At 42.0% G+C, this 27,927-nt stretch overlaps 1 protein-coding gene across 2 annotated transcripts in view; it reads right to left on the minus strand.

Annotated features, from left to right (window-relative positions):
* Positions 1-3,069: 3,069 nt before the first annotated feature.
* Positions 3,070-27,927, minus strand: part of KHDRBS3 (KH RNA binding domain containing, signal transduction associated 3) — a 117,342-nt gene continuing 92,484 nt past the window's right edge. Inside the window, exons 7-11 of one of the 2 annotated variants that reach the window (XR_003758974.2) lie at positions 24,876-24,958; positions 11,340-11,398; positions 8,780-8,929; positions 7,272-7,332; positions 3,070-3,323 (exon numbers count right to left, since the gene is read on the minus strand). Coding sequence is in view for 1 of the 2 variants with exons in the window: in XM_029063840.2 (XP_028919673.1) it covers positions 8,838-8,929; positions 11,340-11,398; positions 24,876-24,958 (234 nt within the window). In the remaining variant the exon portion in view is untranslated. Of the gene's footprint in view, positions 3,324-7,271; positions 7,333-8,309; positions 8,930-11,339; positions 11,399-24,875; positions 24,959-27,927 lie in introns of those variants that run through there. The other variant, XM_029063840.2, reaches the window with a different exon arrangement.

A 27,927-nucleotide genomic window follows, 5' to 3' on the forward strand; every position in this document is an offset into this window, starting at 1 on the left:
ATGAGGGACCAGAACTCTGTCTGATTTACTTATCTTATGTTTACCCCAGGACATAGCATACACCTTCACACCTTCATGTATACCACCATCATCATCATTATTCTGAAACAATACTAATGTCATAACGGAGAACAAGGGCCAAGGTGTAACATGGAACACTGATGGGGCTCTAGAAGGCCCATCTGAGTCCAAAGAAGTCTAATGGAAAGTGCAAGGGCCTGGGAGTCAGAAGATCTGGGATCTAATTCTGCCTCTGCCACTCATCTGCTCTATGACCTTGGGCACTTATCTGTGCCTCAGTTACCTCACCCACAAAAAGGGGATTAAGACTGTTAGCCCCAAGTGTGATATGGGCTGTGTCCTATCTGATTAGTTTGTATCTACCTCAGTATATAGTACAGCGCCTAGCACAAATAATGTTGGTATTTGTTAAGCACTTACTATGTGCAGAGCACTGTTCTAAGCGCTGGGGTAGATACAGGGTGATCAGGTCGCCCCACATGAGGCTCACAGTTAATCCCCATTTTACAGATGAGGTAACTGAGGCACAGAGAAGTTAAGTGACTTGCCCACAGTCATACAGCTGACAAGTGGCAGAGTCTGCATTCAAACCCATGACCTCCGACTCCCAAGCCCGTGCTCTTTCCACTGAGCCACGCTGCTTCACAAAGTAAGCGCTAAACAACTACCATAAAAAGTCACTCTTTTTAAACTTTAAAGTACTTGCCACTAGATTTTACTCAGCTCCTTGACCGCTGCAGCCACGCAGCCACACCAATGCTGCCTGCAGGGGACCCAGCCCAAATTCTTCTCTTCATCTGCAATGGAGGGAGCATGGCCGGGGAGAATCCTTCATCTCCATGCAGCAGCACTGTATCTGAAGGTTTTGCACTTATATCCATGACACTGCCAGTAGCCAGAATGGCCACACCACCAAAATGTACGGAAACAAGTCAACAACTACATGGGCAAGGTGACAAATCTGCATCCACTCATGGCTTGGAAACTCTTCTTAACAGAAAACCATTGGGGGTCAGTGGGATCCCAGGAAATGTAGACACCCAGCACCTTAAAATCTCACACCCTGGCATCGTCAGAAGAGGCTGGGCAACTGTTTTCGTATGGAGTAACAGTTTCAATTGACCACAGGAGCAGAATCATCCCTAAAATGCAGCGGCAGAAGCAGAAAATGCAGAAGCAGCGTGGCTCAGTGGAAAGAGCCCGGGCTTCGGAGTCAGAGTTCATGGGTTCGAATCCCGGCTCTGCCACTTAACTGTGTGACTGTGGGCAAGTCACTTAACTTCTCTGTGCCTCAGTTCCCTCATCTGTAAAATGGGGATCAACTGTGAGTCTCGTGTGGGACAACCTGATTACCCTGTATCTACCCCAGTGTTTAGAACAGTGCTCTGCACATAGTAAGCGCTTAATGATTAAAATAGTAGTCCTGGAGTCCTTCTTCCAGTTGGATAATATAAATGGTGATATTCAAACCAATAAGGATCTGGCCCCTGAAGAAGAACACTGCATTTTTTTCTTTCATAACCTACTGTGGTTTAGAAGCTGGTAGTATTAAGCACAAAAACTCTTATCAGAAGCTGTGAGGAGCAAGAGAGTCCATCAACTCTGGAAAACTTATAACAAATTCTCAACTTGAAAGATGAATTCCACCACCGGAGGTTTATCCGATACTCTGAGCTAAATGGTCCTGAGTGGCTCTTCGGGGGCAGGGACAGGTTTCATGCTTGTGTTACATCTCTGAGGCATTTAGTGCAGTGCCCTGCACCCAGCAGGTGCTCAGTAAATACTTCTCTATAATAAGGATAACAACTGTAGCCTTTGTGCCAGAACTGTACCAATAGCTGAGGTAGGTACAAGATAATCAGGTGAGACCCCATCCTTGTCCCACTGAAAGATGTTGCAGCTCCTCCCAAAGTGCCTAACTCCCTCCTGAACCTACTAATAGCAGAGGTAGGTACAAGATAATCAGGTGAGACACCATCCTTGTCCCACTGAGAGATGTTGCAGCTCCTCCCAAAGTGCCTAACTCCCTCCTGAACCCGAGAGACTCAGACTCAGTTTCTGGAGTTGGTTCCTGCTTGAATCTCACTGGGTCTCCATGTCTAGCAAAAAGCCATGGTGGGTTGGGTAGCAGCAGGAGCAGTGTCATTTCCTGGAACATTAAATCTGCTTCGTTTGTTATCTAATGTTTATATTTGGGTAAAAATGTAGTCGAGGGTCAGACTAGAAACCAGGTGCGCTCAGATGGCCAGTTTGGTTTCTACCAGCAGGGCTCCTGTACCATCTGGCCCCAGTGCCCAGGGCTATTGATTGCTCTGTGGGGATCTGTGGACTGTGGATTTGAAACACATTAAATTGTGTTTTCTATCAGCATTATCAGAGGATGCAGGGAGGCTGAACATCAGAAATGATTTTGTGATGAACCTGACTTCCCCAACGGGTTCGAAGGGAAACAAGTGGAAGTGGATGTCTTGAGGGAGCCTGACTTGCAGGTGTGAGCATTCAAGAGACCAACCCCCGCCACACATCACCACCACGTCCATGCCCAAAGAGGAGTCAATGACAACACTGAAGAACACACTTTGTGACCTTCTATTGAGACAATTTAAGCTCCTCATGAGCTTATTAAATTAAAATCACAGGGCACCAGTAAGTGACATAGGGAGAGAAATATATATGTGGAGAGAGAGAGAGAAAAGGGAAAAGAGGATGGGGAAAGAGAGAGGAAGAGAATGGGCAGGGTAACACGGTTCACAAGGATTATGCCCTTCATATTATATTACAAATTACAGAAATGAATGAAAAGCAGGGTTGTACTCACCTCATTCTGTCAGTAACATTTTGTTTCAGGTAGTGGAGTTTACGATTAACCTTGAATACCACAATAATTTTGATGAATATTTATTGATCCATAAAAAGGTGGATGAATCATTTTAAGAATGGAAATGGACTTGACTCCATGCAGTGATTCTTGACTTTTATAGGATTTTCATTTCTGCAAAATTTACAAAGCAGCACTGAAGTAACAGAAGGACTCTCTTCTCTTTCAAGTAACGGGGATTTAGATGAACTGACTTTATTAGTTACTACATAAACCATCATTTACCATAGGAAGAGATTTCACAAGAGGGCAACTGATGAGTGGCTCAAAACTAAAAGCACATCATTTTATAAAATGTTTAAAAGGACATAAAATAGTACAAACAAAAACAGATTTTCAAGCTCCAAAGCGGATTTCATTATTCCTAGGCACGTTGGTGAACTGAATAGTCTTAAGGAGTCCATAATTAAAACGGTAGAAGTCCCTGCAAAAGAGGAAAATGAAATAAATTTGTATATATCTGTAAACTAATAATTATTAGTAGGGCTCAGGGGACTGTCAAGTTATAGGCAGACAAAATTGGCAATCAGAAGCACAACAGATTCATGGATATTTATGGAAAATAAAGCAAACATTTACACTGTTTTTATTAAGAACACAGATGACGAGCAGATGTGTGTTCAATAAGGGTAGATGAATGATTCTGTGATTAATTTGGGATACCAAAATGATTCATTTTTCACATTTCCAGGTCTGATTCCAGGGGAGCCTGGGAGAGAAAAGGGGCATACCTGCTATCTCTAAGTGCATATATGCCAATGAAGAGGAAATCCATCCCAATAGCAGAAAATGACTCATTCATGCCATCCAATGCTACAGAAAAAAACTTGCATTTGCAAACGCTTAAGACAAGGATGGCTGTTCCTCCTAGAATTCTCTTTAAACACGCCTAAAATGCCCTAATACAGTCTATTGCTTGCTGGCTCTTCAGACAGAGCAGACTGAGGCTCAGACTGAGATGGTCCATTTCAGAAATGTGGGATTAGTGAGTCTAGAAATCATTGTTACTATTAAAGTACTATTGCCAGAGTTAGGCCCACCCATGATTTATTCAGTTTATCAAAGAGCATTTTAATCTATAGATTTGGATTTCTTCCACAAATTAAAGCAGACGAAACACTTCTTTCCTCGCACCTTACACATCTCCCACATCCAAAAGCAGCGTGGACTAGTCAAAGAATACGGGCCTGATTATTCCCACCACTATCGCTTGCCCTCTGTGGAAACTTAAGCAAGTCACTTAATGTCTCTGTGCCCTAGTTTCCTCAGTTGTAAAATGGGGATGTTACCTGTTCTCTTTCTACCTTGGACTGTGAGACTTACGTGGGACTGGGGCTTTGTCTGTCTTGACTATTTTGTATCCGCTCCAGTGTTTTGTATAGTACCTGGCACATAGTAAGTGCTTAACAAATAGCTTGATTATGATCATTATTAGTGGGAGCAAGGGTGGATGGATCTCGGACATGGTGGAGTTACTGAGACCCTGGAGTCATCCTTCAAAAGGCCCAGGGGATGTCGTGTGATTGGCCACTAGAATAATGGAGGGCATTACAGCTTCATGTTGCAAGCAGAGAGATGCAAGTTGACCACTTCTGCCCCACCCTCACCGGGCTCAAGTCTATTAGAAGCCATTGCTCCTATTCCTCATGGGGAGAGCGGGACTCAATATCAGTCAATCGATCAATCTATGTATTTACTGAGTGCTTGCTTCATGCAGTGCACTGTGTGAAGCACTTGGAGAATACAGAAGAGAAGGTAGATGCTATCCCTGTCCTCAAGGAGCTTACAATCTGCTGGGTGAAACAAGACATCGCTCTTTCCTTAATATTTTCAGCTCCTTGGCCTTTGGCGCTCAAAAATACTGCATGGCAACAAATTCATCAAAAATGAATCTGGTTCCTTAAAAGCTGATTTGAAGATGGCATGTATATTTTAAATATACCCTTCAAAGTAGTGATCTCTGAACTCCAACATGCATCTAAGTACCTATAAGTGTAATCCCATCCTGCTTAGAAGCGTCCTGAAGTGCTCTCATAATGACATTTTCATTTAAGTTAAAACAGAGAAAAACCTGAACATTGAGAGCAACCAGGATGAAGACCAGAATTGTCTCCAGTGAGGCATCAATGGTCTGCTTGATGTGCGCTATATGTGGGTCTCATTTCCTATTAGTATATTGGAGAAGCATTTGGTTATAATGGTGAGATTTTTTATCCTATTAAAAAAATCCCACCTTTTACCTAAATGCTGAAAGACATTTAATATGACTGAACTTTTTTCAACACCTCCTAGTCTAAGGACTTGGCAACCCTGACTGAATTTCCTATTTGTCACTAAGCTATGGTTTTAACATCGCTGGGAATAGGGACTTGCCACTTCCAGAATTTAACAAATAATTTCCTTCCACCAAATGAGTCTAAAAACAGAAAACAATGTAAATTGAGCAATTAAACACCAATCTTTCTGCTACCCTGGAACACTTTCATTGTTGAAACATGTATGATTCTGACAATGATAATCCCAGTCAGAAATACAATCCAAAATCATTTGCAATTAGTCGTATTTAGTCTCAGATTCAATTCACAAAATACAGCCTCTTTTCATTAAAGACAGCAATCTCTGCCCCAATCCTAACCCTTTCACATGAATCACTGGTTAAAATGGAGCAGACACCCTATGCATTATGAGACCTTGGTATTACATGCATTCGACCAAAGTGTTTTCTTATTACTCTCTGACCACAACATTTAAAAATCAATGCAAATTGCAGATGTATTGCTCAGTGAATAATATTCGTGGGTTTTGCTTTTTATTACCAGCATTTATCACATCGCCTGTCTGAAACTGCTTCCATTTTGGTTAATTAAACCTTGGTTTGATTACATTTTCCTACGGACCATTTCATCTAAATTGTGCAATGAGGTATTCTAAGCCCATTGGTGGCTGGAAACCTGTGTCCAGATTCTGTAAAAAGTACTCACTCAATTAGAGAATCTGAGAGACTCTGAAGAAAGAAAATAGGGGGTCTTTGAAGCTCAACATTTCAGCATGGTGAATTTTTATTCAGAATTCTGACGCTTTACATTAAACTGAAAATTTAAGAGGAGATGCTCAGTGGGATCGATACTGTTGTTGAGAATGAAGTGAATGGCTCACTCAAGGTACTTTAAACTCTTCTCTTCACATTTTGCCATCCTGTACTACCCAGGATACCTTATATTCAATATGGCTGTGTTCAGCTCCTCACTAGAATGGCTTGGAGAGTGCCCAGGAAGAAGAAATGGAAATGATGGAGGGCATTAGAAAATGCGATGGAAGGAGAAAGATTGAGGACCTGTTATAGAAAGGCACTAATCAGGTGTGCTCCCATGGGAAGTGTTCCAAAGAAAACAGGTGTAAACCAGAACAAGAGTTTGAAGTTGTTCACAAGGAGGATCAGATCATAGAATCTACTCCTCTGGAGATTTTAAAGCAGCTTGTGGGTAGCTTTTAGTGTTTCCTGGACTTTTAAGGCTGGGATGACCTAGGTTGCAATGGTTGTGGTATTTAGAGGGCAAAACCAAGGAGTTTCCACTTACTGCCACCTTCTTTGACAGCACAGGAAAAAGTAAGCTTTGGGGTTTCAGAGATGGCTTGTGTTTAACTGTGAATCCAATGGTAGTGGTTCCACAAATCTGGAAGCTTCCTATGGGGTTGGATCCGTGAAACAAACAACTATTGATAAAGGGCATCTCAGCATCCTGGAGAGGAAGCCCTGATCCGGATGGGGTCCTGTGTTTATCAGCTAAACTGCCTAAACCATCACACTCAGGGACCCCCCGCCCCCCTCCAAAAAATAGGAGCAATGTTCCCTTGACCTTTGTCTCTCCAGTATGACCTGGCCCAAGGAGAGATTCCTCAGAAGGGATCTTTTGGCCTTCTGCGTGAAGAAAATCAACTTCATTTTACGACACCCTCCCTTCTCTGATACGTTGTCAAAAATCATTGTCTTAAATGCTTCCCCAGAAGAAATAATCAAAGCATTTAACAGCCTACAGGCACGAGTTGAGTCTTCTGTCTTTAAGCTTCTCACACACCCGGATTTTTGTTGGATTTCATTTTGGAGGTGCTTTATTTTCCTTCTGGAGTTAATTAGATTGTAAACTCCTTTTATTAGATTGTAAATTCCTTGAGGAGAGGGATTGGTTTTCTTCTGTTACATAGATGGCAAATGCCAGGCACAGTGGTATGCAATGCTGGTCAATGAATTCTTCATTAGCGCTCTAGTCTGGTAGGAAGGGAAGCACCCTGGGAACTTTCCCACTTGCAGTAGATGATCCTGCCATTATTTTCTTCTTCCATTACCTTTTGAAGAGAATGAACAAATACCTACCATTGTTTTTCCACTGGATTCACAATTTGTTCTTTTGGCTTCCCAAGAGAGTTGGTGTTTCCTAACAAGAAAAGAGATCTTTTTACTAAATTTTAAAAGAATGAACTATTAAAAAAAATCAAAATTAAGCATTTCATATTCAAAACTATCATCAAAAGACTTCATCAGCATGATTCAAGAAAAGCTGGGTCAAACATCTGTCATTTTTAAGAACTGTCCTGCATTCCTAAAATTTATGAACAAATAATGTATTACAAACTACTAGTTATGAGGTTTTACATTTGTTTAATAGGGAAAGACGTGCCCCAATTAAACTGACTCAACTAAGGCTTTTTAGATGATGGAAACAAATTAAACTTTTTAAAATGAGGATTTAGTGGCTCCTAAGGCCTTGCTAAAATGGATAAGGAAACTTGCTAAGTTGTATTCTTCCTGCTTTTATTAGTTATATTAAGATAAATTAAGTGAGATTAAAATCTTATTTGATTTATTTACCTTTGCAAATGATGACCGTTTTAAGGGTTACACATCCTCAGCCTCTGACGAAAGCAACCTCTCAATGAGCCATGTCAGAATGTCTTTAAAAGCTCTGTGTTTGTTACTTCCAGCTTGGAGCGAGGCGTTCATTAAGATACCCAAATTCTCATAAAAATTCCAAAGTGGCGCTAGTGAAAAAATGCTCAACAAGATGAAAACTAAAGCACATCTTTTTCAGAAAACTCAGAAGTTATTTTAAGACCAGTTTTAAACACGGTTTGGCTTTGCGTAGTTTTAATGTGGCGACTGATTGATGGATTGGTTGATTGATTGGCATCCAAGCTGAGTGATACCTGCAGGAGTCTTGAAACAGCATCTAAGCCTCCTGCAAGTAGAGACCTGGATATTTAAAGGTTATACCATTTTTAAAAAGTTGTACAATGTTTAGTGTGATCCTTTTATGCCAAGCATTGTTAAATGAAGTTTTTCCCTGTTTACTACTATTTATGAAGGCCTTTTTTAAGTCAGAAGAACATAAAATTGTTGTCTCACACACACGGATTTTTCTTTCAAAAGTTTATTAGTATCAAGCAAGAGGAGACTTTGCTTAACACTACAGAACATTTCAAGACTTGAGATACAAAAGAATACCACATTATTTGCATTTGTAATTGGTTTCCCTTTTTACGCATGTTTGCAAGAAAGAAAAAAAACTAGCATATGACTGAGAGAAAAACCTAGGAACTAAAAGTCTGTGGAAAAACTTTAAAATGAAAGGTTACGCTTACGTTAAAAGAATGGATTAACATGTTTAGTCAACCTACTTTTTGTTTAACACTAGTTAATCAAAGGTTATTTGTTCTTTTGATCACCTATTTTTCAAATACAGATTGGAAATACCAAAAGTTCCTTGCTTGACACGTCTTTCTGAACAGTTTGTTGTGTCAACAAATTAGTTAGGGTCTGTCCATCCGTTTGTCTTTTAAGCACTTTGATTTATTAAAAAGGGATTGTTCATAGAAAAAAATTACTTTGAACAGTATACAGGACTTGTGGAGATTGGGGATTTCACAACATCAGACAGTACAATCAGTATCGGGCATACGGCTGGTCTCTATACACTGCTTTTGCTGTCCTCGCCGGAGGGGCCTTGTGTCTTGAGTTCGTCCACTCCTCTTGCCCTAGAGTGCACAGAGAAAAGCATCACAGTTAGAGAGGGGGCAACTGATCCGGTGGTCATATTTTTCAGAATCCAACTTGGAATCAAGCCAACTTCAGACATCATGTTGTACCTGTGTTTTCCCAAAGGGCTAAGAGTGGACAATAAAAAGGGCTTTTGCTGAGTGGGCAAAAAAAAGGCTTACAAATGCCTCCAGAAATCACGGTTGGTCGAGAAAGAACCCTCGCTGTCCAGGGGAGTTGTTTTCAGGATTTGTGCATGTCATACTCTTTGTGCATTTTCCTCCTCCCCCCACTTCCTGGAGGTCTCTCCTCCTTGCCTATCCAACAAGCTCTAACTCTCCCAATCACCAAAACTCTTCTAAGAGCACATCTCCTCCACGAGACCTTCCCTGATTAATCTTTCATCTCCTCTCCAATTGCCACATCACCCTCTCCATGCTGATCAAGCACTTAAGTACCCTCACCCCAACCCAGGGTTCTCAAGTGTGGATCGTCATTACTCCTCTCACCCGATTCCCCATCTGTAATCTGTCTTAGTGTTTGCCTTCCCTGCTAGATTGGCATAAAAATCATAGCTAATTAAAAAAAAACTGTGGTATTTGTTAAGCATTTATAGTACAATCAGATCAAACATACTTTCTGTCCCATGTGGATGGACAGTCTTCGGGGGGAGGGAGAACAGGTATTTAATTCCCATTTGACAGATGAGGAAACTGAGGCCCAGAGAAGTAAAATGGCTTGCCCAAGGTCACACCACAGGCAAGTGGTGCAGGTGGAAATAGAACCCAGGTTTTCTGACTTCTAGGCCTATGCTCTTTCCAGTGAGGACAACCACGATCTAGGGAACGATGCAAGGTGAGGGATGACATCCAAATGGTGAAACCAGAGAAATGGCAGAAGAAAAGGATCTGAAGGGAGAAAAAAGGGAGGAAGAAAGGAAGTCGCTACCTCATCCTCTAGGGCTCTTCAAGGGACCACATGGCAAATCTGCCAAAGAGAATATGCGCAATCCAAATGGTGAGCTATTCTGAGCTTTACATTGTAAATGCTGAACTACGTATGAAAAAATCTCATTTAACACCCTGACTTCCTGGATGCTTGGTAGACCCTGAGTATATAAAACTGCTGTGCCATCTAAAAGTTAATGTCAGCGTTCCAGCAGAAAGCCATAAGAAAGCTGGGCTGTGCAGAGAGACCGAAGAAAGATGGGGAATGACCTCGTCTCCTAATACAAGTGTGTAATCAAAAGGCAACCCTTCAAGCTAACTTGCATCAATTTAAAGAGACGGTATTCAGCAAGCCAATGCATTTGGGTGAGCGTTTGTTCTGACAAGCAAAAGTCTTCATTGTGGTTATCTTTGCTTCAGGCAGACGCTCTGGCAAAAAGCACTTCAAAACGGAACGGCAGAAATCGGTTTTCCAGTTTTGTGCTGAAAAAAATGTCAGAACATCTATTAACCAGCCTCACCGTTCACTTGTGCTGATTACCTGAAATTCATGAACCTTCCAAGCCTCTTGCCTGATCAAAGACCGCATGTTCTGGATTCACAAGCCAGAGGTACCTAAGGCATCTTTTAACATGCTCTTGCTTCCGTAACAGATTCGTTCCACTGCACTTGTCATTGCCTGCTGCCTTGATTCTTTAAAGACAATGAGCCCTCGGCATCCGGGTGTGTTTCCACCATATTAAGAGTCTCTTTGTTGTTTCCACACAAGGGCTGAGGCACTTTGATGTTTACTATCTGACTAAATGCTTCGGTAACCTTTGGGTAATGATTCTCTGTCTGGTTTTTAGACTACTTGAGATGGCGAGTGAATTCAAATTCAAAGATGAAAGAAGAACATCAGTGCCGCTGACTCAGTTTCCTCAGTTCACTTTGTTTCCAAGCACCTGGTGTCTCCACCCAGCTCAGACTTCTGGACGCCAGATGAATTGGCAACGAAATCCCTGGGAAACATAGGAAATCCTGCAGTGCCAGGGATAAGCTCTGGAGCTGAAGAAGCTCGGGATCCAGGATGGCAGACGTGAGTTGTATTTATTTATTTTAATGTCTTTCTCCCCAACTAGGATGTAAGATCCCTGAGGGCAGGGATTGTGTCTACCAACTCTATTACACTGTAGTCTCCCAAGCACTTAGTTCAGAGCTCTTCACACAGTAAGTACTCAGTAAATATCACTGATGGATTGATTTAGGAGGGCTTCCACATTCTTACCGCATTTTTTCCCCCTTTTAAAATTAAATATGACTTTCCGGCCTCTCTGAAAAGAGCACAACAGACCCCGATTGGCTCAAGCAGGCTGTTGGATTTTGCATAAAGGAGGCTTAATAGGTTGGTACAAGAAGAAGGAATCATTTTAGATCAATTTCTCACTTTCTCTTCACGGTTCCGCATGTTAAACTTACTCACCATAAGAATCATACGTCTCCTCACTAAGTCCATGCCCGTAATCATAGTAATCAGTGCCACTGTAAGGAAAAACAGAATAAAGGTCAGCAATTCAGTTAGGAATAGCCTGCTACGTTGGAATAGCTTCTTTGCTTGAAATCTGGAAAAAGCTTGCAAAAAGACAGGCTTGCAATCCGGATAGGGCCATCCAACTGTCAGATTGGAGTAAGGATGGATACAGGTTTACCTCTTCTTGCTATTTTGCCATTTAATAAGCACTTACCTCATGCTAAGTGCAAGGGTTGATACAAGCTTGATGGAATGGACACAGTTCCTGCCCCACACAGGGCTCACAATCTAAAAGCGAGGGAAAGCAGGGATCTTATCCTCATTATAGAGATGAGGAAATTGGGGCTGAAGAGAGGTTCAATGACTTGCCCAAGGTCACAGAGTAGGCCAGTGGCAGATCTGGGGTTCAAACCTAGGTCTCCTGACTCCTAGTTCTCAAGCAATCCAATATAATTTTCTGGGTTTAACTCCCAGGCAGAAGTTGAGTGGGGCCACAGGATTCTGTCTACACTTGAAATCTGCAGTGAACAAGGCTCCATTTTCTCAGATTGGTTGGATTTGAGTTCCCCTTTTGTCCAGGGTTCAGACATCTTTAGCCTGCCCTTTTCTAGACTTCCTATCCTTTGGCTGGAGGACAGATGACATCAGCATTCTTTGTTACTTGATCAGGATGAAATGCTACTTGACCTGGTTGTATCAGTGAGGAACTACAATGTGCAAATCAGATGCATCCATCCACAGAGGATGCTGACATGTCCTAATATCTTACAAGCTAGGGGCTGGGATGGAAATAAGCATCATCTTATCTTGCTGGCTTATCTTGGGAGGGGGGAGCAAAGAGAGAACTAAAGGGTGAGAGAAGAGGGGTACAGGGATAGGAGAAAGAGGCAAGAGGCCAGGGTGGGCAGGGTTAAGATACCTGGCTGGCTCCCTTTCTGAGGGACAGACTGGAGGAAGAGGAGGATTTCATTTTCAGAATTAATTAATTTTCAGAGGGTTCCATCCCCAAACCTACCACCACATTATCTGGTATGACATCAGCCCTAGACACGTAGCTGGGGATGCTGGGAGGACATTGCAGGTCAGAGATTGGGGAGATGGAATTAACACCTGGATCTGGCTTTCCTGACACCCTGTTTGAGTTCAGAGTTAGAAGCAAACTGAAGAAAGACTTGGACCTCCTGGCCTTCTGAAGTGAATCTCTCAGGACAATCATGAGACAGTTTAGAAAAGGACGAGGGCTGTAAGGAAGAGCCATCTCTCTTGGATCAGGTGTGGAGCAGAGACTCACTCACACTTGGGCTGCCTGAGCCCAACCGTACACAAGGATAGGATCTCATGGTCAGCAGCAGTGAGGTCAACGTGTCAATTTGTGGCTCCATTTTGCCCGGGTAGATCAGTTCTGATTTCACTTTTTCATGATGTCAGACATCTGTACATGAATAAAAGATCTTTCACTCACCTAGCCTCTTAAGTTTTTCCATTTCCTTAACACTGCAGGGCAATAACACTCCTGCATTTGGGGCTTCAATCTGTTGCTATGGAAGTGAACACTATCCCCAAATTCTTTAGTATAACTTCACAAAAGCAAGTTAGAGGACTCTATAGCATATAAAGGAAAGTGACACAGATAGCTCTCCTTGTGTCTTGATTGGCCTCTTCTCTCTAAGGTGTATGAGACACCGACAGCGAGAACAAAGGAAATATGTAGCTAGAATAATATTCTAAAGATTAAGAGGCTTGCCAGGAGTAGTAGCAGTAGCAGTGATATTTCCTAAGCACCCACTGGGTACAGTGCACTGAGATAAGGGCTTGGCAAAGTACAACCCAAAGAAGGGACATGATCCCTGCCCACAAGGAGCTTCCACTCTAATAGGGGAGATGGAGATATAAGTAATGATAACCGCTGTTGTCAGAGGCTGTGCAGCAGCCAGCACAAGCCCTAAGGCTACAATCGGGCTTGCCCTTGGCATCCCAATAGGCTACGTGACCAAAATGCCTAACCACGCTCCAACTTACCAGGTGATTCTTGCACAGGATATGGACTGTAACCTGGGTGGGGTGAGAGCAGGGTCTGCAAATCCAGCCACTTGATGGTTTCTATGTTACCATCAACTAAACAGTGAAATTATTCGTTAACTGCTCCCTGAAATTTTCATTCCTCATATATTTGATTACATTCTTATTTGCCTAGCAACCTCCAACCTAAAACCATTTATCATTAACAGCTTAAGGCCTAAGAAGCTCAGCTAATAATTGTAGCATTTATTAAGACCTTATTATGTGCCAATAACCGGACTAATAATATAGTAATAAATAGGGTATTTGTTAAGCACTTACTATTTGCCAGGCACTGTTCTAAGCGTTGGGGTAGATACAAGCAAATTAGGTTGGACACAGCCCCTGTCCTACATAGGGCTCACAGTCTTAATCCCCATTTTATAGATGAGGGAATTGAGGCACAGAGTAGTTAAGTGACCTGTCCAAGGTCACACAGCAGGCATGTGGCACTATGGGTATAAAAATTACAAGCCAGGTCCTCAGACTCCCAGGCCCGTGCAGTCAACGCAGCATAGTGTTGACACTAAGGGCGATCAGTTCTTGAAGGAGGGAAAAGGAGCAAGTAGAAGTCCAGGATACACTTTGCTCTTTGGGCATGAGAGGACCCTGGTGGTCTCTCAAGAAGGCTTGGAGCCCACATCCTTCCACTAGAATGGAATCAAGTCTTCATTCAGGGCCCAGGTTGTGCTGCCCCCATGAAAGACTCCCAGACCACTAGTCTCTCCAACCTGAAATCCCCACCTTCTCTCAGAGACCTTCCCCAGTGACTCTCTCTTCTCTCTAGGTCACATTCTTCCATCCACCCATTCTGCTCTCTGGACTACCTTCACACCAATATACTCAGACCCATCTGAGGCACTTCTGGACATACTGACTCTCTCTACTAGCTAAGCACTCTAGTGTCTAGCAATGTCTAACATTGGGAAGCTGTGTGGCCTAGTGAAAAAAACACAGGCCTGTGTGTCACAGGACCTGGGTTCCCAGCTCTACCATTTGCCTCCTGTGTGAGCTTGGGCAAGTTACTTAACTTCTATGTACTTCAGTTACCTCATCTGTAAAATGGGGATTAAATCCCATTCCCTCCTACTTAAACTGTGAGCCCCAAGAAGGAAAGAGACTCTGTTCAACTCAATTACCTTGTATCTACCCAGCATTCAATACAGTGTCAGGCACATAGTAAGGGCTTAAATAGTACCATTAATAAAAAACCCCACACGCTCTATTATCTAAGCAGCTACTCCACTACATATTCAATGTCCCCTCCACTTCTATCTGTAATTATTTTGGGTGTCTTCCCTCACCATACTGGGGAAAGAACCATGTCTAATCCTACTGAACTTTCCCAAGTTCTACGGTACACTGCATGTAGTAAGCATCAATAAATACTGTTGAATGACTGATTACTTAGAGATTCATAGTCTATTATAGGTGATACAGGACTCAATCCTTCCATTCTCCTCCTCCTCCCTGCTCTTTGGGCATTTCATCCCTCCTTACAGAGTGGGCAGGAGGAGAGGAAATCCAATCAGTCTATCACACTGCTTTTCAGAAACTCTGGGGAAACATTTGGAGTGGGAGGAAGATGAAACCGATGGCTGAAGTGAGATTTTTGGATTGTGATCATCCATTTTTAACTTTGTCACAAGCCTGAATAAATTAAAGCCAATTTAGGTTTCATGATTGCATTTGGACACTGATTCAGAAATTAGTAAGCAACATTGTTTTAGCGCGAGGTCGGAAAGGAGCTTGAAAATCATGTAGTCATTAATTTTCACCACACTTGCCTTCTCTGTTAACAGAGAAAACTTGGCCCACAGAAAGAGAAGTGGCTTTCCAGCAAGGCCCCATGGGTTATGGCTTTCCTTGGTTGCATCCTGGGATGAGATCTATGATGTTCAAAGCCTGGCCTTCCGTAACCTCTTGTGCTAGGAGGATATCAGTGCCAAGGATGAGCAGAGGTGTCACTCTACACCCCAAACAATTTCCCCCTTGTGGGCTTGGAAATGCTCAATTTGGACCATATGTAATCTCAATTTGCCCTTCTTGGAGTGAATAGCAGAGGCACAAAGGGTTGCAAGAGAAGCAGCATGGCCTAGTGGATAGAGCTCTGGCCTGGGAGTCAGAAGGACTTGAGTTCTAATCTCAGATCCGCCTTTCTTCTTTGTGATTGTGGGACAGGGACAACCCGACTACCTTTTATCTACCCCAGTGCTTAGTACCATGCCTAGACTTAGCAAGGGCTTAACAAATATCATAAAAAAATTAAAATAAACATGGAGACCCCATCAAGAGTATCTCTCATCTGATGAGAGAATTTGGTTGGAATTTCCTGGGGCAAAGGATAATTGATCCTGATCTAAAGGAGCTCAAGAGGGAAAATTGGTCATTCCCTCAATTACTAATTTCAAGTTTTAGATCTACATGCATGTTTGTATGGGTATGGAGAGACTTCATTTTTTGGTATCTGTGGCTCTTCTGGCCACATTCATTCAGTAGGATTTATTGAGCGCGTACTATTTGCAGAGCACTGTACTAAGCGCTTGGAATGTACAATTCGGCAACAGACATGATTCAGTCATTCAACTGTATTTATTGAGCACTTAGTGTGTGCAGAGCACTGTACTAAGCACTTGATGCTGGGAGTATGCAGAGCCTTACCTGGGTAAGTACACATGAGGATGATGCCCAGGGTTCAGACCCAGGGAGGGGAGGAAAACTGGAAGTTCCAGGTGAGCTCATATTTTATTGCCTCCAGAAGGCAGGGGTGGGAGAAGGGGGAGGCAAATGACTTCCTGCTGCAGGATTTAGGTTAACTTCCCCCAAAAGCATTCTGGACCAGACTGGGGAAGGGAACAGTTCACACGGAGGGAACTTCCTACTTCCTCTTGCCCCCTGCAAAGTACCACCTTGCCCAGGGGTCTCAAGGACCCACTCTTACGGCCAGCTGGGGTGGTGGGGGGCACGAGGGGAAGGGGACGGGTTGCAAGCGTACTTCCTGGCCATGGTACTTTGTATGTGTATAGAGGAGTGTGTGTGCACATATGAAAAGGAGCACAGTTGTGGTTGTTGCACTTCAGGCTGTTCATTTCGTTTTACCCGTGAGGCTGTCTCTGAGTGGCAGTAACAGGGTCTTTTAACTAAAGGTTTCACAAATGACTCATAACAGGAGTCAACTGAAGATCATAACTGTTCTGGGGATGTTTACTTTTATTTGAAGATGAATTCCAGCCACTGGAACTTGATTTATTTTAGGAGGAGTTATCAGATTAGGGTGAACATCGCTTAAAAGGAGTATTGATGGGAGATGTAATTCCCATGAGACAGTCTGCAACTGGTGGGACAATACCATTTATAGATCAAATTTAAACTTATGGATTTTGGGAAATTAAAAAATGCAATTGGTTTATGAATAGTGAAAAGCAGACATGCCATTCTTTAATTCCACCAATCACTGCCCACCATCACTTAATTAGGGTGCTTGTTTTTACTCTCTACGGAACCTGGCGGGGCAAGAAATTGTTTCCATTTTCCATAAAAATATGCAGGGATAAACACCTACTTCTTCCCACCAGAGCAATAAGGAGCCCAGACATGAGGTGCAGGAAGGAAAGGAAAGATGAACGGTCAGTACGTAGGAATTAATGATAACGATGCCCTTAGACTCTAGTGAATTTGAAAATGAACTGAAACATAAAATAAGAAGTACCTACTAGGTCTTGTGCCATTAAATGTCTTCTTCAGGAGTTCCCCTATGCTGATGACCTGGGCTCTGAAAGTAGCCACTCAAGAAGGCTGATAACAGCATACTGAGCATGAATAGCTTCTCTGGTTCAGCACTGGGCTATAGACTAACCTCTCTACCACCCTAGTTTGGCAAACTTCATATCCAGGAAAGGAGACAGTGTGGTCTAATGGAAAGAGCATGGCTGTGAGACTCAGGGGACATAGGTTCCAGTAGGAAGCAGCATGGCATAGTGGATAGAGCACAGGCCTGGGAGTCAGGAGGTCATGGGTTCTAATCCTAGCTCCGCCACTTATTTGCTATGTGATTTTGGGCAAGTCATTTTACTTCTCTGGGCCTCAGTTACCTCATCTGTAAAATGGGGATTGAGACTGTGAGCCCCATGTGGGACAGGGACTGGCCCATAGTAAGTGCTTAACAAAAACCATAATTATTATTATTAGTTCCAGCTCTGAGACATCAGGCAAGTCAGTTAACTTCTCTGGGCCCCAATACTTGGATTCTAAAGTGCTTTCCCTCTCTCTCAGATTGGGAGCCTTGTGTGAAGCAAGCAACTGTGCCTGATCTGATCATCCACCCCCAAGCTTGGCTCAGAATAAATGATTAATATCATCACTATCGACTGCCAAAATTAAGTATCTTCAACCATGGTAAAAGGACAGATAATGAAGCAAGGACAGACAGAGAAGCTAAACAAAGCAAGCAAGCCCTTTGTGGGAGGTGGCAGAATATGAAGCTGGCAGAGGAGAAGTTGCAATTTCAGAGAGCTTTACTGCTAAGAGTTCTGGAACTTTATCTGTCACCACACTGGTGTTGCCACTTGCAGACAAGACACTTATCTATGTGTCATAATTCTAAAATATGGTTGTAGTAGGCCATATACCAAAGAACAATGATTTCTAATAATACGTTGTACTAAAATGTTCTATTGCCTAGGGGTTCAACTGTTGTTGATAATGAAGATTTGAGCTGTTAAACTTTGTAGGAAAGCTAAAGAAACCTTGGGAAAATCTTGTCCCATTTGCTCTCTCATTCCTGGCCTTCCATGCCCCTACATTGAGGGAAAAGGAAGTTATGTTTTTCCATCCGTTTCACACCGACTGCTTTGATCCTCTGGAATTTGTGTATATGATGACTTGGGTCCTGACCCAACCGAGCATGGCCTAGAAGAAAGAGCACTGGCCTGGCGATCAGAGGACATGGCTTCTAATAATGATAAAGCTGCCTACCTTTCTCGGGAATGCCTTCCAAAAGTAGGATACTGGCCCTTTGTCATTGAAACCAATTTTAACAGGTTGAAGCAGACTCATTCCTGATCTAATTCTTTTAAACTGAACTGATGGGAACAAGCAGTAAAATGGAATCATTTTCACCTCCTTTTTCTCCCGAAGTAATTTCAGGGAGAATTGTGTACATACAATAATGAAGGCGCTCTAGCATGTAACGACCTTTTGATGACTGCCAATGGATGTTGTCTTTCATTATTGGTGTCTCTGGAATTTTCAACAGCAGCTGATATGGTTTATCTGGCATTTTCTCAGCTTGTTTACAGTTCTTGGTGGATTAAATAGTGCAGCCTGGGATTGTTTACCTGCCAAGGTTTCTCTGGATCTACCCAGGTATCACCGCGGGGAGATTTATAATGAACGCACACATGGGGAAGTAAATAGTATGGCATATTCACCCATGACATTTTCAGCTTTCACTTTCAACCCTTAAATAAAGCTATCAACCCTGTCTCCATTCATCTGCAGACAATCTAGTTTGAACAGCATCTGCGCTGACTGAAAAGTGCTCAAACTCCAAGTTTAGAGGAAAAGTAGTTGTGCATCCTGTTGCAGCAGTAGTCAGCAGAACATTTAGGGCAGGGATCTGAAACGCAAAACAGTTTTGAGCCATTGAGGCAGACAGAGATGCTCAGTCCACATCCCAACTGGCCTGAGGCATGAGGGAATGAACTTCTTCCCCCTAAGGGACCTTTCCTATTACATCATGTTTACAAGGGCCCGGGGAGTTTCGCATGCTTAAGGCTGGCTGCTCACTGCATCTGAAACAAGGTGACTGTAAGCTTAAAGTTGAACTGCACAGTCTATTTTTCCTGATTTTTTCTTAGAGATACATTTTCCTGGAGTGGAAGCCAGATTATTCATTCAACTTTCTCTAGCTGCACAATTCTGTTCCCTAGTGAGATAAGATAAGGTGTCAATGAAACTTTGAAGAGGCATTTTGCAAAACAATGATGTACAGTTTCTAAGTAATTAGTGCCTAACAATTATTTTTCACACTAGTTCTTATCCTGAAGGTACAAACACACCCAATAGCATGGCTTCGTGGAAAGACCTGGTTTAGTCCTGGCCCTGCGACCTTGGGCAAGTTTCTCAGTTTCCTCATCCGTAAAATGGGGATTCGAAACCTGTTATCCCTCCTGCTTAGACTGTGAGCCCCGTGTGGAACAGGGATGCTGACTGATCTGACTGTATTGTATCTACACCAGCGCTTAGTACAGTACCTGGCACATGGTAAGCACTTAAATACCACAATTATCATTTTCCATATTTCCACATATATACATGTGATCAGATATCATTTGAGAATGTCTAAGGTATTTCAAGTCTAGTACAAATGCATTTTTTGATGGCGATTTAAGATGTTAAGGTGAACTGCTAAACACCAAAATACATGCTCTACTGTTTGGCAATGTTTTTACTAGTATTTTAATTCAAATTAGTTATAACTCAATTATATTCTCCCAACTTCTCAGGACATTGCTCTGCATAGAGTAGATGCCCGATAAATGATAGGGCTCTCAGATGGAAAATAAAACCAACTTACTAGAAACTGAATTATTTCAAGAGGCCTTGCTCAACTAAGCCCTAACTTCCTCTTCTCCCACTCCCTTCTGCATCATCTGGCTCTAGGATTTGCAAGCTTTATTATTCACCTTTCCCTCAACCCCACAGCTTTTATTTACATAACCATAATTTATTTATGTATATTAATGTCTACACTACAGACTATAACTGGCTGTGGGCAGGGAACTTGTCTACCAACTCTGTTGTATCATACTCTCCCAAGTGCTTAGTACAGTGCTCTCCATTAGACTGTGAGCCCATCAATGGGAAGAGATTTTCTCTGTTGCCAAATTGTACATTCCAAGCACTTTGTACCATGCTCTGCACATAGTAAGCGCTCAATAAATACTACTGAATAAATGAATGATCGGCACACAGTAAATGCTCAATAAATACGACACTGAATAACAAGATAATCAGGTTGGACATAGTTCATGTTCTACACGGGGCTCACAGATAATCCACATTTTACAGATAAGGTAACAGGCACTGAGAAGTTTAATGACTTCCCCAAAGCCACAAAGCGGAAAAGTGGCAGAGCCAGGATTAAAACCCAGGTCATCTGACTCCCAGGCCTATGCTCTTTCCATTAGACCACACCGCATCCTGGTCCCAATATCTGTAAATCACTTTTGTCTGCCTGCCTCCCCCATTAGGTGTTAAGCTCCTTGAAGGTTGGGACCTTATGCCTTATTATGGGCAGGAAATGTGTCTGCTAATTCAGTTGTACTGTACTCTCCTGAGATCTCAGTATAGTTCTCTGCACACAGTAAGTGCTCAGTAAATACCACTGATTGATTTCTATTGCTCTCTCCCAGGGCATTTATCACAGGGCTCTAGCCACAGATGGTGGTTAGTAAATACCACTGACTGAAAAGAATGTCAATAAGCAACTTCTCTGTGCCTCAGTTCCTTCATCTGTAAAATGGGGATTAACTGTGAGCCTCACATGAGACAACCTGATTACCCTGTATCTACCCCAGCGCTTAGAACAGTGCTCTGCACATAGTAAGCGCTTAACAAATACCAAAACAAACAAACCATCAAAGAAGAATCAATTACTCAGTCAGGGAATTACCCTCATCAGTGCCAAAGAAAATGGTCTTGGGAAAGGACCATAACTCCCCTCAAGGCAGGAGTTATGTCTAATAACTATTACATACTTCCAAGTCCTTAATATGATGATTGGCACACTTTAAGCACTCAGTAAATACCATTGATAGATTGATTAATTGGCTATTTGGGAACAAACTGATGCCTTCACTAGTGGTTTTCAGTTCTTTTCCATGGAGCTTAGCTGCAGACTTCTGAAGTGGCTGAACAGTAAACCCATACACCCCTGCAATCTAATCCAAGCCAGGAAATTTCCACAGCCCACACTTCTGCAAAAAGATGCACGTTAGCAATTTCTTATTGCTCTCCTTTTTGATGATTCTAAGGGAAGTCAACCAAATTGCATGGAAGTCTTCAGGAAACATGCTGATCCCTTGATCTCTTACTTTTTTTTGAAGGGGGGGAAGGCAGGTGGTTTAAGGGGGAAGAATTTAAAAGGGCTTTGGAAGATTCAAGGAAATCAAAAGTACTTTCTTAGAGTTGGGCCAAACTATAGAATTTAACAAGTAAATAACAGCACAGACTAAATGTTTGCTAACATATTTGATTACTACTTAGCAGCTATAATATTTTTGATTAGTACCATTCACTAAAGGGAATCAAAATATGTTGAACATTATTACCACAGCCATTAGCATCACCTATCGATTGATAGGTGAAAAACTGAGGATGAGAGAGATTAAGTCACAGGCCGAAAGTCAGAGAGATTCAATGGAGTCTGGTTTTCCCCACTTCAAGTCCACTAGATTACATTGCTGGTGTCATCAATACGCTTTGTCTTTCGGAGTGAAACACTGTCCCATTGGAGACAAACATCTAGTCATTTTTTTAATGTGTAAAGAATTATCATGAGGTAGAAAAAAATCCATCCTGAACTAAAAACTAGCAATTCATTTACAGCATTATATACATGATGCTAACAAGCCTAAGGCAAACAAAATTAAGAACGTTAAAAGAAAACATAATGTCCTCTCCTGGGTTTGTAGAGATCAGTCCTTTTGCTGATTTTGAGTCAAGCCACAGTCCTGTAAAGGGCTTTACAGTCTACCAGAAAGTGCAGGGAAGGGGACAGATACATGCATGTCATGAAGAATGAATATACCAAAAGCTAGATAAGGATAATGATCCATAAGTGAAGAAGTAGGGTGTTTTAGCTGGAGAAATGGGGCCAAGGCCAAGAGCAGGAGTGGGTAGAGAAACTATCAGATAAATTGCAGACTTATTTTTAGGACTGGAAAATGCAATATGATGTTAATTTGTCTCTTCACCTAGTTATATTATGTTTTTCCCCAGACACCAACTCTCATGAGGCACAGAAGTGTGCAATGGGGATCAGGTTTCCTCTTAATTTTTTACCATTTCTTGATGCCTTGCAAAGATAGAGCCCTGACATAGTCTAGGGCCAAAACTTTTCTTTCATTTAGAAACCCATAAACTCATAAGAATAAAGCCAAGCCTCTATTTTTCCAAGAGTATTTGGGAACCCGAAAGCTTCCAGGGGGCTAGATGAATCCCTCTGTTTGGTCACCTTAGACCTGCTTGGAAGCACCTACATTCTGAGCATCTACTGGTTTGGTAGTTACCTAGAGAAGCACATCATGGATCCCATTCATGTGGATTCTGACAAAAAACCCAGTCTGAAATTTCACCAGTGACTTGCCACTGGGGACTATCAGAAACAACCTAATCAAGTGCTTAGAAACTGGCCTGCCAACAGCTTCCTCAGTTTAGAACCAATCCACTCCCTCTTCCAGATTTCATGGGGAGAGGAGCACCAGGTAGGTGGTTGGAGGAAAGGGAGGCTTTGACCTTTGGATAGGGTGGGTAGAGAAATATTCCTCGAAACATCAACTTTCAAAGCAGCGAACAACAGCACAGGAGAGGCGACAATCACTTGTTCCTTTCGGCAACCTTGTCACATAATCTGAATTTTAGTAGCAACCTCTTTCCCTGGCATGTTAACTCTCGGTAGCATCTGTCACTGCTATGAATGGCTGATCATAAGTACCTCTGTAGTCATCTTGGTGCCATTAAGCAGATGGCAGTGCTAAATCCGAATGATGTCGTACATTTCCCTGGTGGACTTTGTTTCCATATACTACCATTATTCTACAATTCCTCAGTGATAAATCTCATGTATTCTCGAGAACATTAAATAGTCAACTGACAGTGCCAATTGATTTATTAATACCAGCTTGCCATTGTCCTAGCTTTGTTTTCCCCAACCCCCGTGATGATCATGTGTGAAGCATCCAGGTGGCAGAAGAGAGCAGGCCTAATAATACTTGATGAAATATTTGAGAGGATGGGCATTTTAATAATATTGGTATTGGTGATGAAGAGACCTTAATTCGAGGTTGCACATCTGAAGCACCGTTGAAGATGGCATAGCCCTTTTTGAATGATGGATGTTTATTTTCTTGATTAAAATGAATTCTTAATCATTCTTTAATGAATTAAGGGTTTCTTTAATAAACAGTAATTTTAGAATTGAAATGGGCCCTCACGATCTCTATACCTTGATTTAAAAAAAAATTACCTTGATTTGTGAGATATGAAATGGAATGTGGACTAAGTAGTGGCTCAAAGAAATCCATCCATCACTTGTTAGCGGATGACATCCTCCAAAAGACAGGTTAGTACCAGTATTTCCAAGAGAAACAGAGTGCCCAGTGTCAGAGCTGGCCGAAAATTCAAAATTATCCTATACCTATATAGGACAGTCTTCCAAAAGAAATTACTGAGTGCATAATGGTAATACTGCCAACAGCAATGCTGTATAGCATAGCATATGGCAACATTAATTTTAGTCTTTTTGCCTTCCTTAAGTTGGCAAGGAAATTGTATCAGTAGTGTTCATAGCTTGTGACAGTTTCTATTATACCCTGACTATTTACACAGCATGGGCACACAGATATGTTGTCATATAAGGATTTGCTATTTTATAATTTTGAAAAGTTAGGCAAGAGTTTTCCTTTAATTCCTCTGTTGGGTTTTTTTTTGTGGTGATACAAAGTTTTCTAACCTCAAGATCTAACTTCTCTGTGGACATCATCCTCAAGAACTTGAGCAAATTTAATGTCTCCTGACATTTTCCCTTAGTTTCTGTGATGGTGTATGTACAGAGTTAAGCCAGGTGGTTTCCACTGAAACCAATAGGAAATCTGTACGACGAGCTTCAAACCACCAAATAAAGCTTTGCAATACAACACAAGCCCTTATTGATAAGTCCGTCAAACAGAAAGATATGGCATACCTGTTTATTTTACTGTACAGAATCAGTTAGACATCTTTGAACTTTGGAGATGTGATTTAGACATTTGGGGGGAACAGTTTGGTAAAATGGAGGAATCCTGAACTACAAGAGAGAAAACCAGAATTTGAGTTTTAGACATGATTCTTTCCCTGGAATGTTCTCCACCATCCCAGATTATGCTGGAATGGTGCAACCTGACATGAGAAGCCAGGTGGGCACTTTTATAGAGAGGATCTATCCTGTGCCATGATTCTCGTCTAATGTCCGTTGGGCCACGGCTACCGAGTGAAACAGTCCCATTACCCAAGTAATTCAGGGAGAACAGTTTGATAATTCCCAAGAGACAAACTCAGCCCTTCTGCCAGCTGGACTAGACCTGGACATGACTTCATTTACCCCAAGTTTTCAAAATGGGCTGGGGACCACTCTCTGCTAGAGGTACAACAGTAAGGATGGATCCTTACCTTTGAGCTGGGGTGCTATAGCTGTTATCATAGGAATCATAACTTTGTTCATCATAAGCTGTGCCATATCCATCATCATATTCCTGAAACAGTAATGGGGAGAGAATGGACAAAAAAAACAAAGGATAAGTCGCTGGAAATGAAAACAAGCACATGTTTTTGTGGACTCGATTCAAACTCACTGTTTCTACAGTTCCAGAGAACTCAAATCCAAGGAAGAACTGTAGACTTCTGAATCTGAATAGGATTACCATGGCATGTTAGAGCCATGATTACTTATCTATTCAATTTCATAATTCATTCCCATGAGCCATGGATTCAGAACTGCCAGTTTGGAGTTAATAACCTTTAATAAATTGATTTTTGCTTTAGATTTGAATACACTCAGAATTCAGGCTTCCAGGTCCTCCGCATCAAAGGAGCTGAAGAGAATGCCCCGACCACAGAAATAGGAAATAAATGGTGCCTTTTCCCTCAAACTGAGTAACCCCTTTCAAATACAAGTTCAATCCTGGGAACACCAGATGAAATCAAAGTGGCAAATACTTCAGTGAAACAAGAGATTCAATAACCAGGAAAAAATGTTGAGCTCACAAAATATCAAATTAGGTTCATAAGAACAAGGATAGCCTGTTTTAGAATTTGAAATGCTTACTTATGACTTTGTTTTGAGGTAACAACTTTTCAGAAGAATTTAAATAGAGGAAAGGCTGGGTTAGGGAAACAAAGTTCCCTAACCAGGGAATATCATCCTGCAACTTCCTATGTTTCCAGATTTCTGTTAGACCCCCATTCTAGACTGTGAGCCCATTGTGGGGAAGGTTTATCTCTCTCTGTTGCTGACCTGTACTTTCCAAGAGCTTAGAACAGTGCTCTGCACACAGTAAGCGCTCAATAAATGATTGAATTAATTGAATGAACACAACAGGATCTTAGCAGCAAGCTTGACGTAACTTTCTGTCTCTTCAAATGTGAGGTACACTGGTCCTTACCCTCATCCTAAGGGATGGGAGAACTGATGAGCACTTTTACGAGGATATAAATCATTTAGTACAAGAGTTGCGTAATGCTTTAGAATATAGTTGGTGAAATGATTCCTTTGCCTATATTTCCCTACTTCTTCATCAACAATATTAAATGAGGTCTTTTTTATATAAATTTATTCAAAATTAAGGCCGGTCTACCCTGATTACTATGGCAGTTCATAGAGCAGATCTGATCTCCACATGTGAAACATGGTAGTTGATTTCTGCAGAGAAGCAGACGACTGCTCAACAGTATGTGGGGGTGGAAAATTAGATCTGACTATGGTCCTTTATTTTAATTCTTCATTCTCTACTAGTTTATCTACTCTACCAGTTAATTACTTAAACTGAATTAGGTGACTGGAGCCAGCGTGTATATGATTTCCACCATCAACAGTAGAGAGAACATTTTGGAGCAGTAGAGAATGAAAGGGATTCAACATGGATGTCATGTCAATTTGATTTTGCTCTGTGCTGAAGTTTCTGACACTAAATTTGGAAACCCAGATTGAGAAGCAGCATGGCCTAGTGGAAAGAGCACAGGACTGGAGTGAGGAGACTTGGGTTCCAATCCCACCCTGACACTTGACCTCCCCGCCTTCAAAGCCTTTCTAAAATCATATCTTCTCCAAGAGGCCTTACCTGATTTAGTCCCTACTTCTCTGTCTAAGCTCTCCCTTCTAACATTAGTATTTGTTAAGCACTTACTACATGCCAGGCACTGTACTGCACACTGGGGGAGATACAAGCAAATTGGGTTGGACACAGTCCCTGTCCCACATTGGGCTCTGTCTTCATCCCCATTTTACAGATGAGATAACTGAGGCCGAGAGAAGTGAAGTGACTTGCCCAAGGTCCTACTGAATACAAGTGGCAGATCTGGGATTACTATCCATGTCCTATCCAGGAGAAGCAGCGTGGCTCAGTGGAAAGAGCACGGACTTTGGAGTCAGGGCTCATGAGTTCGAATCCCAGCTCTGCCACTTGTCGGCTGTGTGACTGTGGGCAAGTCACTTAACTTCTCTGTGCCTCAGTTCCCTCATCTGTAAAATGGGGATTAAGACAGTGAGCCCCACGTGGGACAACCTGATTCCCCTATGTCTACCCCAGCGCTTAGAACAGTGCTCGGCACATAGTAAGCGCTTAACAAATACCAACATTATTATTATTATTATGTCCTTCTGTCACCTACTCACTTGGGTCTGTACCCCTCAAGAACTTTGCACATAACTATCTGTAATTTATTTTACTGACTCCTCTCTAATCTTTAAACTCTTTGGGCAGTGATTGCATTTACCTACTGTGTTGTTTTGTACTCTCTCTCAAATGCTTAGTACAGTCCTCAGCACAATGTAGTGGATTATGTCTTGGTTTTCTCATCTGTGAATTGGGAATAAGATACCTGCCCTCCCTCGCCCTCTTTGTCTGTGATCCTCATGTGGGACAGGGACAGTGCCTGATCTGACTGTATTATAGCTACCCCAGCATTTAGTCAAGTGCTTTACTTTGCACCAAGCACTGAATAAATACTGCTACATTATTACTGTTTGACTGGTGTGCTTATACATATGATTTTAGCTAAAGTTTTCATCAATTTATCACAAATCACAACTATCAGATGGACACCCTACCCCACAAGCATAATCAACTGATTGACTGACTGTGTGTATTGGGTTCTGCCCCAAGGGCTGCTGCTTATAGCGATGGAAATATAATTCCTGCCCTCTTGGGCCTAGGAACAGAAAGATAGCTGACAAGGATATGGACAGACATGTGAAATGCACAAACTTTGAGTATGTTAAATGAGTAAAATATTGATGTTGTGGTTAAGTTAAGCAGTAGGTACATTTGGGGAGGCAGTGAGTGATGAGGAAATAAGTGGGCATTTAGGTTAAGGGTGGGAGAATTCATCTTCTTTCCCCATCAGTAGGGAAAGTATTAAATGGGACATTAAGAATAACTCAATTAATGGAGGGAGAGCCTTAAAGGTAGAAAGAATGAGTACCCAGGTTTAAAGTAGGAGGCCT

Source organism: Ornithorhynchus anatinus, chromosome 4 (assembly GCF_004115215.2).
Source record: "Ornithorhynchus anatinus isolate Pmale09 chromosome 4, mOrnAna1.pri.v4, whole genome shotgun sequence".
NCBI classification, from domain to species: domain Eukaryota; kingdom Metazoa; phylum Chordata; class Mammalia; order Monotremata; family Ornithorhynchidae; genus Ornithorhynchus; species Ornithorhynchus anatinus.